The sequence below is a fragment of the Helianthus annuus genome, chromosome 12 (assembly GCF_002127325.2).
Source record: "Helianthus annuus cultivar XRQ/B chromosome 12, HanXRQr2.0-SUNRISE, whole genome shotgun sequence".
Classification (NCBI taxonomy): domain Eukaryota; kingdom Viridiplantae; phylum Streptophyta; class Magnoliopsida; order Asterales; family Asteraceae; genus Helianthus; species Helianthus annuus.
In genome coordinates, this window is record NC_035444.2 from 10,016,743 (window position 1) to 10,031,029 (window position 14,287).

The following is a 14,287-nucleotide window of genomic DNA, read 5'->3' on the forward strand; positions in this document are numbered from 1 at the left end:
CCAAAACCCTAGCAACGAAAAACTGAAGTTCCGCCTAAATATGGTGAGACTTTGTATGTTGCGGTTTTGATCTTGTGATTCTTGTTGAAGTTTGATTTGGTTTCTTACACTAATACATGTTACATTATGTGTTTATCTAGGAACCATGACTTAAACCCTTTGAGACTTAAAAACCATAAATTCTGCAATATGAGTCATTATCTTTTATCAAATGCTTTCTAAACCCTAAATGTTTTCCAATTGTTACTTATATTAGAGTGACTAAGTCTTTGTATTCTTACTAGAAAACTGTCAGTATGTGGGGGTTTTGTATACACTAATTGATAAGCTTCACTAGTTGAGAGAATGGTCAACAGTGATATGACCACAGTCACAGGGAATACCGAGTGACAAATACCTTTGGGTAGTTGTAAGATATAAAAGAATGTAAAAAACCTTAATGTTTTAATTATAAGAAATATGTCTTTCATACATATGAATGAACTCACCAGTATTTTCCGATGATTAAATGTTTTTAAACGCGTTTCAGGTGATTTATTGTGAAGGGGGAGGAAAAAGTACTACGAGGCACTCAAGCTTAAATAAGTGGCTATGTCACCTGAATAAAAGTTGAGGGTTTATCCCCATGAAAAGCATGTATGTAAATATGGGTTTTATCAAACCACAGTGTTCGAAACTCTGATATTTTTCCTGACCCACGATTAGGGCTGTTCACGAGCCGAACCAATCAGACCTTTGCTCGTGCTCGGTTCGTTTACAAACCGAATTGAACCGAACCGAGGGTTTTTTCAACTAAGCAGAAGTCGAGCGAGCGTCTTTCGATCCGAGCATTTTTCGAACGAACGTCGAGCGAGTATCGAGCGTCACAGAACAAACAAAAAAATGTGACGAGGGGGGTGCTAGTTATTAGAATAAAGTGCAGTTTTCGTCCCTAATGTTTTGCCCATTGGAAAACAAGTAAAAATTTAACTAATAATAAGGAATACAAAAACACTCAACTAGTTCTATCGAGATTAACTAAACGGTAAGATAAATCGTCGACTGATTGAAACATACCCTAGTTCTATCGAAAGTTTGAAATTGAATGAATCGATTGAAGCAAAACCCTCGCGTGTTGGCGTCTTGGCGAGTGACGATGGAGAAATCAAATAGTGATGGCCAATGGGGGTTTTGATCGGGGTCTTATACTTCTAAATCGAATGGTGGGTTGAGGCTTGAGTATTGATCGACGCTTCACATTTAGTTTTTAAAATTTTGACTCAGTTATTCAAATGGACATTTAAATATTGGAAATGAACTATTGGTATTAGACTCCAATTCTACTTATTTAAATGAGCTCTATTTGAATATTGGACCATCGATTGTTAATGTGGGTCTCTAGTCATTTCATTAAAAGTGATACACACGCACACACACACACACATATATAGGGCATGTTTGGCTAAGCTTTTGAAACAAATTATTGACTTATTGGCTTTTTGAAAAGTCATAAACTCGAAAATGATGTTTGACAATGAGGGTATATGTGAGGGGAAAAAGCCACTAAGTCAAGAAGTCACTCCATACTGACTTTTCCAAAAAGCCAATAAGTCAATAAGTTATTTCAAAAAGCTTAGCCAAACATGCCCATATATTAAAAAATAAATCGAGACATCCGAGCCGAACCGAACGGATCTTTGCTCGTGCTCGGTTCGTTTACAAACCGAACCAATCTGAACCGAGCGTTTTTTCAGTCGAGCTAAATCGAACGAGCAAATTCCGAGCATTTTTCGAGCGAGCATCGAACGGGCGTCGAGCGCCGGGCAATTTGAACAGCCCTACAGACGATCCTGGTGAAATTTCTGTTGCGATAATTTTAATAAACACCGGTACCATCTTGTGTTGTTCACGGCTCTCGTCCAGGGCCGAGGGTTGTGACAGTTGTTGTTGCATCAACATACTAACACACCAATTATGCTCAAATTGATATGCCTCAACATGATTTTCAAGCTCACAGTACGTTCATGTTCGCGTATAATATCAAAGGTTCATGTTAGGTAGTTTGCTCAATCCATAAACATAGCATGTATAACAAACCTAGTGAACAATTGGATAAAATGCAAAATTCAAGATATTGCATGCAAATTTAAGTTTGAGATATGATAAGTATCAAATCAATGACATGACTAAACCTATAATTAATTCTATGATGAAATCATGGAAAGGCTTGAAGAGGAGTGAGCAAGACCACATCGATTTTGTACAAATGGATGATGAGATTCTATACTAATAAAAACAGAAATTTCCCGCAACAAAGCATGGCGTCGAGACATAATCAAGTTTAACAACTACCTGTATCACTCGTTAGATTGTGGACCCGTTCATGGATTATAACCCATGCTCCAAGAAACTAGGAGCGCGGGTCAAACACAGGTCAATGGCCGACTAATCTAGTAAAAGTCCAACGGCCGATGATAGTATGAACAAACTTCTTAAGAGGTTAAAACTTGGAAAGACGGTTTTTACACTTGTCCGCCACCCGAGCTACTACAAGCTTGATTTGGTAGAACACTATTCCCGCCAAAATCTCCATCCAAACTCATCTGCTGGACTTCTTGCGGCGACAATATTTTGATGCAGCGTACGCAGTTTACAAACTCTCTGAATTGCATACATGACACCCAAGTCATTAACATAATATAATACAACATGAAAAAAATAATCTATTAATGTCTTATCATATTTGGCACACATTATATATAAAGAATTTAATTTTTTTTTTGGAAAAAAGTAAAGTTATGTCAACCACACCCGATGAGTACCAAAACGTCTCTTTTTGAGCCAGGTGCGTTTTGAAACATTCCCCAACCTGTCCACAACCAGCCCAATTTACCATATCTATATATTGGGTGTAAATGAGCCAAGCCGACCGACCCAAGCTTGAGCACAGTTCGTTTAGCTTAACAAAGCTCAAGCTCGCTTCACCTCGAGCTCTATATCCAAAGCTCCAACTCCGCTCGTGAGAGTAATTTTCAAGCCTAAGTTCCGCTCGTTTATTATTTATTAATTATTTTATTATTTTATTTATGTACATATATAACTATTTTAATATATCTATGATTATATATATATATATATATAACCTATATCATTTAGTTATTTTTATCATGATTATATATATTAAATACAAATTATTATATTGATATAAATAATAGGCTCGTTTAGGCTTGCTAGCCTAGCTGAACCCCGTAAATAAAGCTAGGGCTTGGGCTTGTTTACTAAACGAGCTTATTTAGGCTCGGGCTGAGGCTCATTTAAGCTCAGGCTCAGTTCGATTCAAGCTTTTAGCAATCAGATCTCGAGTAGCTCACTGGCGGCTCGGCGCGTTTACACTCCTAAAGTATATACTAAGAGTATTGTGAACTTACTCCCAAGGGTCATCCCCAACAAGGAGAACATCATTCTCATGATCCACATAGACAAGTTTCCAGCCAACTCTTTGTCGATCTTCCAGTTGACCCTCGATACCAAACCTTCGGGCCAGGTCTTGTTTAAGTTCATCATAGCCTGAATATGCAGAAATGTCGATTGATCTTCCAACTGCTCCTCGTTTGTAGACCTATATGATCCCAATAACAATTTAAATACTAAAGAACAATGTCTACATAAGAATTATGAAGATAAGCAAAAGAGTAAAATGCCATTTTCGTCCCTGAGGTTTGGCCAATTTTGCGACTTTCATCCGAAGGTTTGTTTTTCTGCATCTGGATCCAAAAGGTTTGCAATCTTGCCATTTTCATCCAGCTCGTTAACTCCATCCATTTTTCTCTGTTAAGTCAGGGGTATTTTCGTCAATTTAAAGGGCAATTCGGTTTTTATCACTTAAGGACTCGCTTGTACATTATGCTAAATGCTTGTACATAAAGTGAAAAAGACCGATCGCCCTTTAATTTAACAAAAAAGGCAAAAATACCCCTGAAGTAATGTAGAATAATGGACGGAGTTAACGAGACGGATGAAAATCGCAAGATTTCAAACCTTTTGGATCCAAACGAGGAAAAACAAACCTTTGGACGAAAGTCGCAAAACTGGCCAAACCTCGGGGACGAAAATGGCATTTTACTCTAAGCAATAGACGATAAATAGCCAATATCAAACCTTGGTATACGTCCGCAGTCGCTGAAACGGTTGCGGTGGTGGGGCCCATACACCGTTACTTAACAAAGCGTCATCATTTATGGTAGAATCGATGGAGTTGAAAGTCATATCAGGAACTCCAAACGACTGAGACACCATTGAAGACGAGAGTTCAGGTTGAGTTTCTTTAACGGGGTTTTCGTAACTCGAAATCAAGCCTCCACCTGAGCTGATATTATTTTCAGACCCCATCATTCCTTTTGTGATCAAAGGGTCAGGAATCATCGACGACATGTTTACCCCAAATGGATTAATATCCGTCCTGGGATCATTTCGAGCTTCCTCATCTTGAACCGTATCTCTAAACGGCAATGGTTGTGAGTTAAACGACATGTGATTGGAGTTATGAGGTTGCAAATGTACGTCGTTTTGAGAAATGCAAACCGAGGTAGCTGATGATGAGCTGTCCAGATAATCCATCTGGGGCCCACCGAGATTCTGTAAATACGTCCGTGGAGCTAAAAATCCTTGATTTTGAATCTTTGAAACGTTCACCGAAGGTTTCACATCAACTTTTTGCTGCAATTCTTTACTAAAGTTTTCGTTTGCTGATATTGTTTCCAAACCATTTGTATTCATTAAATGAGTAGAAGAAGCCTGAATCATGTCTTCACCAGCCACAGTTGTTGTTCTCTGGTACGATCGGTTGTTGATCATAGCGGGCCCCGCATTTGGACAGTTATTAGTCGAAGGTGATGTGGAACATGACGGCACATCATCACTCCCGGTTCCAGTCAATAAACTACTGCTATTTGTCGAGAGCTGATTAGTTGGCACCGTCATCTGCCCTGACATCTCATGTTGAAGCTTTGGTTGTTGAGGAAGATGTGAAAATCGGAAATTTTGTTCGTTATTGTTTCTTGACATCTGTTGAGGTAGTGATGTGACGGGTGTTTGCGAGGGCGTTTCCGTCGTTTGACTGGTTGAAATTGACCTTGTAAAGGTTTGATCTTGGGGATGTTGTACTTGCTGTGCTAAAAGTGACTGTTGTTGAAGCTTCTGTAGAAGCTGAAACTGATTTTCTGGGATCTGTAGCTTTTGACCAAATTGCGGATCGGGAAATTGCGACGGCAATGAAACTTTCTGTTGACTTTGACTTTGACTGACCATCATCTGCTGCTGCTGTAATTGCAGCTGTTGTTGCAGTTGATGTTGTTGCTGTTGTTGTTGATGTTGCTGCTGTTGTTGTTGTTGCAGTTGATGTTGCTGCTGTTGTTGTTGCAGTTGTTGCTGCTGCTGCTGTTGTTGCAATTGCTGCTGCTGTTGTTGTTGCAATTGTTGCTGCTGTTGTTGCAGTTGTTGTTGTTGTTGAAGTTGAAAAATATTTTGAGATTGAATCTGTGACTGAACTTGGTTCTGAGGTAATGTTTGATTCAACAGATTTTGCCTAACCGTTTGCTGGGTCAGATCAGTCAACTGTTGTGACTGCATCATCATGGCTAACGGGTTTGTAGTAGTAGCAGGTTGAGGTAGCTTTTGTAGCTGATCAAGCTGTGATGTTGACCGTTGACCATTAAGACCATTGAACTGAAGGTTATTCTGAGTAAGCATTTGTGCCCCGCCATAGTTTTGCAAAACCGGACCCGCCAATGAGTTCAAATACCCCGGTTGGATTTGATTAACCAAAGACGGGTTTTGCTGCATGTTCATCCATTGGGCTAAACTCAGGCCCGGATCCTTCATGGACATATCTTCACCGAGCCATGGCATGGTTCGCTTGAATATATTGTCGAAATCCGCTGAATCATCACCTAACATTCCCGGTTGTCTAGGTCGTTTTCCTGGGTAAAATGGTGGGGTCGGGCACATGAAAAATGGAGCAGTAACGGGCTCAATCTCCCATATCGATACACGGTTACGCCTTTCGCCAGCTGTTGCTTCATCCCAACCAACCTACTCCAGACCATAAAATGATTACCGTGGTCAACACTTCAGTTGACCAAAAAATGTCACACGAGTAATATGCTAGGTATTTACCTGTAGGTTACGCCATTGTGAGTTCTTCCATCTCACACCATCCAGGTCACTGATGCCAGTAATTGTACCCATATACCTGCATAATTTTTTATAAAAAAATATTTACACAATTTACAAAAAAGAAAGCATTCATATTCAAAAGAGTAAAATGCCATTTTCGTCCCTGAGGTTTGACCAGTTTTGCGACTTTCGTCCAAAGGTTTGTTTTTCCGCATCTGGATCCAAAAGGTTGAAATCTTGCAGTTTTCGTCCAGCTCGTTAACTCCATCCATTTTTCTTAGTTAAGTCAGGGGTATTTTCGCCTTTTTGTTAACTTAAAGGGCAATTCGGTCTTTTGAATACTTGCACATTATGCTAAATGCTTGTACACAAAGTGAAAAAGACCGAATTGTCCTTTAAGTTAACAAAAAAGACAGAAATACCCCTGACCTAATGAAGAAAAGTGGATGGAGTTAACGAGCCGGATAAAAATAGCAAGATTTCAAACCTTTTGGATCCAGATGCAGAAAAATAAACCTTTGGACGAAAGTCGCAAAACTGGCCAAACCGCGGAGGAAAACGGCATTTTACTCTATTTAAAATATAAAAGTTATATTACCTTCTTGTTCCAGATTCTTCCGTCTCGAACATCATCCGGAAGCGCATGCCGAGAGATATTTGGTTACTGCAGACTGCTTTGTAGTACTTGGCTAACGGAATCACAAACTCTGAGGGGCTAGCCCTGTTTTCAAAACATTAATAAAAGTGAAAATAAATATCTGAGCTAGCTTTACTCAAATGATTAGTAATGATGATGTATGGTCAAATACATCATTGTAACACGTTGCAATTTGGAAGATAAGTTGATTTATATTTTACCTTGGATTATAAAATACAGTGAAAGGGCTGTTGTTTGAAGCTGCATGGGCAGCAGCAGCTAATACTCCAATATGCATACTGTCACTGGACAAAACTGATGATGATATATTTGCTGGTTGTCGGTTAGCTCGTCTAATACCCAATAGAAGCTGCTGTTTTTCATCCCTGTTATATAGATTATATAATAAGCTTCAGAATGTATTAGATGTGTGCGCGCACACACACATATATATAGTGAAAGGTTTAAATACAAAAAGGCTCTTAACGTGCGACGGTACGCGACCAAAACAATAACGTGCGTAATTAGGGTTAACCCAACCCATGCGTAGTTATGCAAATAACGTGCGTGATTAGGATTTAACCCAACCCATGCGTAATTATGCAATAACGTGCGTAATTATGTATTATAACGTGTGTATTTTAAAAGTGAACATGCGTAATTCACTTCGCACCGTCGCATAATTACGCATGTTATTGTTGTGGTCGCGTACCGTCGCACGATAAAGGGCTATTGTGTGTTAACCTTTCCCCTATATATGTGTGTGTGTAGTGTGTATGTATATGATATAGTATACATCATAAAAGTACACAAATTTTGATATAGTCATGGAAGTACCGTATAAACAAGACCGAGTCTCCTGCAAAAAGCCTCTTCCCGCTAACAAAGAGACTCCAGCCAGTCGTTAGCAAGTGACGTTTAGGTTGCCCTGAATTTCGAAGAATAATTTGTTTAATTCAACGAACATATTTTCTTTAAATACACCAAAAGATCGCCCCCAGATGGAGATTTACAAGTCGGGTGATATTTTGTTACTTAGTGCTCAGTTTCAGTATCTTTTATCTTTTTATTCCGTATGCTAATATGCTATTGATGGTGCACTTTGGTAAAGAAAAACTTAGTTTGACTAATTGACTTACCACGATAGATATGGCGAAACGTCCATACATTGTCATGTAAATCTCTGGCCATAAGCTCTTGTGCAGGTGGTTGCATATTAAAATCCTATAGAACAATAAATAAAAACCAATTGTTAGCACATATAATCCAACTTTTCATCAAACAAAAAAAGTGTAAGAAAAATTCACACACAAGAGGTGGGAATATTTTTTCAGCTGCTCGACGAGGAACGGAAAAACCTCCATGAGTGCTAGTATCACTTGCTGTCAAAGTTTTGCAAAAAAACTCGGTTTGTGGCTTAAGTGCCTTCATTGACAGATCAGACCTCAATACCGCTTCTCTATCAAACTGCAAATAAATGTAAACAATTAATTATTCTAGTCAACAACCTAAATTTTAGCCTCGTGAATTATTAATTAATTCAGGTCAGTACCGAAGGAACGGGTTGGAGTGTCATCTGAGCATATACTTCATCAGTTTCTGTATCAGCCTGTAAAAAGTATAATTTTTGGAATGAATATATAAACAACATAATAGCAAAATTAGTTTCTGTCATCTGAGCATATACTTCATCAGTTTCTTTTGCCGATCAGATGTTTTTGTTTCTTTTTTTGCCGTTTCGCAAGTTTATTGGTTATTTTAAAAATAAATTTGCAAAAGTAACTGGTATTTAAAACAATAAAACAGTTTTAGTAAAGGGCATACATGTAATGTGATTTTATGAAGGATGCAGATCAATTTTGACTGAAGATTTGGATAGCTTGGAATTTGAGCATCCACATCCTTCTTCATAGATGCGGCAACCTGATTACATATATAACAAAATATTTACTTAGTCAAGTAAAAAACGGAAGCTCTACTCAATTCAATTAACTGAAACCTCATAACTAAGTACTATATCATTTTTAAACAACCTGAATACATATATAACAAAATACGTGTTCTCTGGTCCCTTAAATGTTTTGAGTATAAGTCAATTATCCAATTTTATGCAGGGTCAACTCAACCTTTTTGGAGGCCTATAGCGGATTCTAAAACTGGTGCCCTTTCCGTAAAAAAAAGTCTTGTTAAGGATCCTAACACGTGGGAATAATATGACACATTTTAAACGCGATTTATAAAAGACACAAAATCACACAATTCCTTTAAAAAATTGAGGTATTGAGAGCTGAGAGAGTTGTGACCGGAAAGAAAGAATAGAATGCGACCAAAGGTAGCTAAGCCTTAAAAAAATTGGGGCCCCGTGGGGCCTCAAGCTTTAGCTTCCTTCTTTTGGTACACTCGAGCTGCCCAGTCTTATCGACTATAAGTAATAAAAGGATTAGTTTAAATGATGATGTAAAATTAATCAAGTACAAAATACCCTTCAACTAATATTTTTAGCAGTGTTGTAAGAATCGCTCGGCGCTATTGATCGGTGGGGTATCGACTAACGATTAATCGGGATTAATCAAGATTAATCGGGATTAATCAAGATTAATCGGATTGAGATTTTATATGTAATTTTTAATTTTATATGTATATACACACATTTTGATTTGTAAATTTTTAAGTAGACATGTTTTAACACCTTCTTCGACCCATATTTTGAAGTAGATAGGATTAGTTGCCGGAATTTACAGGTTTTGGCCGAAATATGGCAGATATTTACAGGTTTTGGCCGGAATCGTTAGACTGCCACCGATTTTTGGCAGATTAGGACCGGATTTGACCACTGTTGACCGGATTTGTAAATTCCTCGGTGAACCTCCAACTGGCGATTAATCGGAGGCTAGACGCGATTTTTACAACATGATTTTTAGACCAAAAATTGACAATTGATAAAAGACTAAAAGTAAGGTAACTTGAGAAGATGATAGTGACCCTGCAGAATTGAATAGAAGAAGGAAATGGGAAGTGGGTCCCGAAGACAGCATATCATATGATATTTCTGCAGCTTTTTGATCAAAAGAAGAAAAGAAATCAAGACTTACATTAGCTGAACCTATGGTAGTAAAGACTAAAAGGAACTTCCAGAGAAGATAGTTCCATCTCACCAACCAGCACCATATCATGTGTATGTTAGCAGATTTAGCATTAATTCAACTATACTTCACTGCCAAATTGTTAATAATAAAATAAATATTTATCAGAAAATACAGGTTCCTCTTACCCTTTTTATCATAGAAAAAAAGTTTTACATTTATTTATAGGGTTTGTTTGTCTAACTTAAGAATCATTTAATGAACATAAACCCCATCTATAAATGCTTATAGGAATTAGTTAAATTTTTATTATACCAGATTTGCCCTCTGATTTAACTTTAGTGCTGTGTTCCAGAGATCCACTTAACAGGGGGAGGGGAGGGGAGGGAAAATGGGGTTTTTTTTGCCTGATAATAGTCTTTCCAATTTGGAAAGACATGGAGGGGAGGGGAGGGATTTTTAACTCGGGAACACACCCTAGGGGATTTTTTTTGCAGGACTACTGGATTTATTAAAAGCAAGACCATAATTATAGAAACTACAAACAAGTATTTTCCTGTAGTGATATTAAATTAAATTAAATTAAAATTAAAATTAAAATTAAAATTAAATTAAAACTAAAACTATACTACAATTACCAACAACCCTCTGTACAATTATTCCAAAATTGATATCAATCCTGTTTCTGTTTTAGCCAGAAAAAAGGTTGTACGGTACAACTGCTAAACCAAAATGCTTAAACACTCACGGCTCATCAATCACTACACTACAAGTTGTACGTTACGCATCAACACCTGTGCACCATCTCCCTCTATGTTCAGGGTTTTTCTTCAATAATTAAATGAGAGATTCGGTTCACGTTAGCCTGTTTAGGCCCAAGATAGCAACAAAAAAAAAAACTGTAATATAACTAACGAATACCACCAGCTTTTATGTGAGGGATATTCATAGTTGTTACTTGTTTGTCTTTTTAATCCATTTTGCCTTTTTATCCAAAAAAAAAAAATCATTGTTTCGTTCTTAACTTTATATTTTGGGTATGTTTAGTATCGAGCTTTTAGGAGCTTCTAGCTTTAAGCTTTTAAGAAAAAGCTCTTACTCAATAAAAAGACTTGTTTGGTTGAAGGAGCGTGAAGCTTTTGGTTGAACGCTCCTACTAGTAGCGTTTAGAAGGAGCTACAAGCTTTTGGGGTAAAATGACTATTTTAACCTCTAAAGAAAATGAATTTTTTAATGCACAAGCTTTTTAAATTTTTAGTTATGACCATTTTGGTCATTTTATACATTTTATTAAAAGCTCCAGCTACTATGTCAAACACCAAATATATATAAAAAGCTACAGCTACTAGTTACCAACTACAGCTTCCAGCCATCAGCCACCAGCTACTTTTGCCAAACATACCCTTTAACTAACTAATATACGCCTTCTAACCCATTTAATTTTATTTTATTTAAATATAAAAGTTGAATATGCGACTGTGTTGAAAACCTCATTTATTTAATAACTATTATTCGTTAAATTATTTTCCTAAAAAGTTGTGTTGAAATCAAAAAACGGCTTTTTTTGTATCGTAAGCTATTATGAGTACTGGTATCGGTAGTAATCCAAACCGATACCAACCGAACAACATAGGTACATGTATGGTGGTATTCGCTTTTATTGTTTTTAATCGATGTAACAGTGAACCACGTGAAGATATGCCTCTGGCTATACGGCAACTTTATTTTTTTGTTTTCTCTTTAGACTTCTATACCAGGTGCCGGTAAAGCACCGAGTACCCAAACAAACCGATACTGACTGAGTTCTCACCGCATCATGCGGGGAGCTCTGGCGGTAACTAAACAGAAACAATAATAAAAAATGAGAGATTCGGTTCACTTTAGCCTGTATCGGCGCAAGATAGCAACAAAAAAAAATTACCTGTTCGCTATGGCCTTGAGGAAAATAGACGACGTGTGTACCGGCCACCGGTAAGTTGACCAGAGGTCCGGCACAGGCCTGCCATAGCTCCGGATTGATTATCCGGTTCTTCTCTCCACCTGCTTCCAAAACATGAAAAGTAAACAAACTGATTACAATCGAAAAAGTAACTTTTCGCACTTTTTAAACCTAATCGATCAAATTCGTCACAAAAGTAATCAAAATCGCTACAAAAGTTTAATAAATTCGACGGAAAATCTATCGGAGAAGATGATAAACTCACCTTCAACTGGATTCGCAGTTGTTAAACTCGATCCGGAACTGTTCGCCGATATCTTCATTGCTCGTTGTTCAAATCAAATCACCGAAAAACAGCGTCGTATTACGGATAACCTGAGCGTTCTACCGCCAGAGATTCATCGGAGCTTTCAGTTATTGTAAATCAGTTCGAAGAAAACGCCTAAAATCACTGATGAACGGCGTCGTATTACACACGACCGGAGAGTCCTACCGCCGGAGATTCAGTTACTGAAAATCAGATCGGAGAAAACGCCTAAAATCACCGACAAACGACGTCGTATTACAAACAACCGGAGAGTCCTACCGCCAGAGATTCACCGGAGCTTTCAGTTACTGCAAATTTTATCGGAGAAACGCCTAAACTCACCGACTGAAGACGTCGGATTACGGAGTCCTAAAGCCGTAGATTCACCGGAGCTTTTAGCTCCTGTAAATTAGATCGGAGGAAACGCCTAAAATAGTAAAATCACCGCGACGGCGTCGTATAACAGACGAACGGAGAGTCCTACAGCCGGAGATTCACCGGAGCTTTCAGTCACTGTAAATCAGCTCGGTGAAAACGCCGAAAACTATACGGCGGCTTAGGTTTCCGGCAAAGGTCGCCGGAAACTGAAACGGAAAACGATAGATTAAAATATTATTAAAACAAGCGGCCGGAAAAGGTGGAAGGAGACAATATGAAGACCGGAGACACTTTAATAAAGGAGAGATTGCTGAGTGATGTAGAGACCAAAAATGCTGCACCTTTGCCTCTTGTTTCTCTCTCTAGAAAAGTTTGTTTCTGGTGTGTGTATATATGTGAATCTCTCTATGTTTCTCTCTCTAAAAGTGTATGTATGTATATATCTGAATCTGTATCTTTCTCTCTCTTCTGGTCTGAAAGCAATCTTTCTCTCTCTACGCAATCGGTAGTAGTAGAAAGAAAGGGAAAAGGTTGACCAGATGAGGGTAGTTTGGTCATTTTGAAAAGTTACTTTTTAGACTGTATTTAATTAGATTGTTTAGTTCATTAATTGTTTGTTAATATTACCCAAATCCAATTGTGATTTTGTAAATCTTCATTTTTATATTTTTATAGAATATTGAATTTAAATAAACCAAACTTTTATCATTTGGCTAATAACACTTTCATTATTTTTATATTTTTTTTTAACTAACTGAGTTAGAGTTCAGTTAATTGAGAGTATCAGAGGAAAATAAGTTAAAAACTGGGAACAGGGTTGTGCACCGTTTGGTTCGGTTTTTTTTACACAAAATAATTTAAGATTTAAAAAACAAAAAGTATATTTTAAAATATAAGAATTTTTTTATATGTTTACATTTAAGTTACTATAGTTAACTTCTTTAAGAGTTAATTACATAAATGGGTCCTGTGGTTTATACATAATTTCGCCTTTGGGTACTAACTTCTTTTTTTAACTGGTTTAGGTTCTATGGTTTCAATTTTGTAACAACTTTGGGTACTAACACCAAAATTAGTTAATTAATGACTAAAATACCCTTGCATTTTTTTATGTTTATCAATGTAACACATTTGGGTATTAACACCTAATTTTATTTAAGTTTAAATCAATTTTACAAAATCTATTTATTTTTTTATTTTCATTATTTTATTATATCTCTTAATTAACATAAACTCTATTTATTTTTTTATTTTCATATTTTTATTAAATTTCTTATTTAACATAAAATCTACTTGTTACACCAGTATTTTTTTAAATAGATTTTTTAAATAAAATCCACTAGCTATATAGTTTTATGTAAATTAAATTTTCGTTTTCAATTTTGGATTGAAATGATTGATAATAATAAATATCTTTCATGTAAAAAAATTTAAGCCTTTTTTTAACTCATTTTTTTGTTCATTTACATTTTACTATTTTAGAAAGATATTTAATTTACATAAAACTATATAGCTAGGTATTTTAGATAAAACTAAAAAAATTTAAGCCTTTTTTTAACTCGTTTTTTTTTTTGTAAAATAGATTTTTAATTTACATAAAACTATATAGCTAGTGGATTTTACTGGTGCAACTAGTAGATTTTATGTAAATTAAATATCTTTCTAAAATAGTAAAATGTAAATGAACAAAAAACGAGTTAAAAATGGCTTAATTTTTTTTACATGAAAGATATTTATTATTATTATTATTATAATTATTATTATTATTATTATTATCAATCATATATATC

At 36.4% G+C, this 14,287-nt stretch overlaps 1 protein-coding gene across 1 annotated transcript; it reads right to left on the reverse strand.

The window, feature by feature from the left end:
• Nucleotides 1–2,094: 2,094 nt before the first annotated feature.
• LOC110894082 (auxin response factor 19) lies at nt 2,095–12,972 on the reverse strand. The gene is made up of 13 exons (XM_022141259.2): nt 12,078–12,972; nt 11,795–11,913; nt 8,615–8,713; nt 8,343–8,399; nt 8,102–8,257; nt 7,930–8,014; nt 7,628–7,718; nt 7,012–7,176; nt 6,752–6,874; nt 6,154–6,229; nt 4,138–6,069; nt 3,408–3,598; nt 2,095–2,640 (listed from the first exon to the last, which is right to left on the reverse strand). Exons 1-13 carry the CDS (start codon nt 12,133–12,135, stop codon nt 2,502–2,504), a joined length of 3,291 nt encoding a protein of 1,096 aa, XP_021996951.1. The 5' UTR covers nt 12,136–12,972; the 3' UTR covers nt 2,095–2,501.
• Between the last annotated feature and the right edge of the window lie 1,315 nt (nt 12,973–14,287).

What these genes read in the sequence shown, in the direction of transcription:
- LOC110894082 (XM_022141259.2), bottom strand. Translation starts at nt 12,135, where the DNA reads ATGAAGATATCGGCGAACAGTTCCGGATCGAGTTTAACAACTGCGAAT. An exon ending in TTCATAAAATCACATTACAT is followed by an intron (nt 8,400 to 8,614) that starts GTATGCCCTTTA and finishes TACTTTTTACAG; the next exon opens with GCTGATACAGAAACTGATGA. An exon ending in AAAAAATATTCCCACCTCTT is followed by an intron (nt 8,015 to 8,101) that starts GTGTGTGAATTT and finishes ATTGTTCTATAG; the next exon opens with GATTTTAATATGCAACCACC.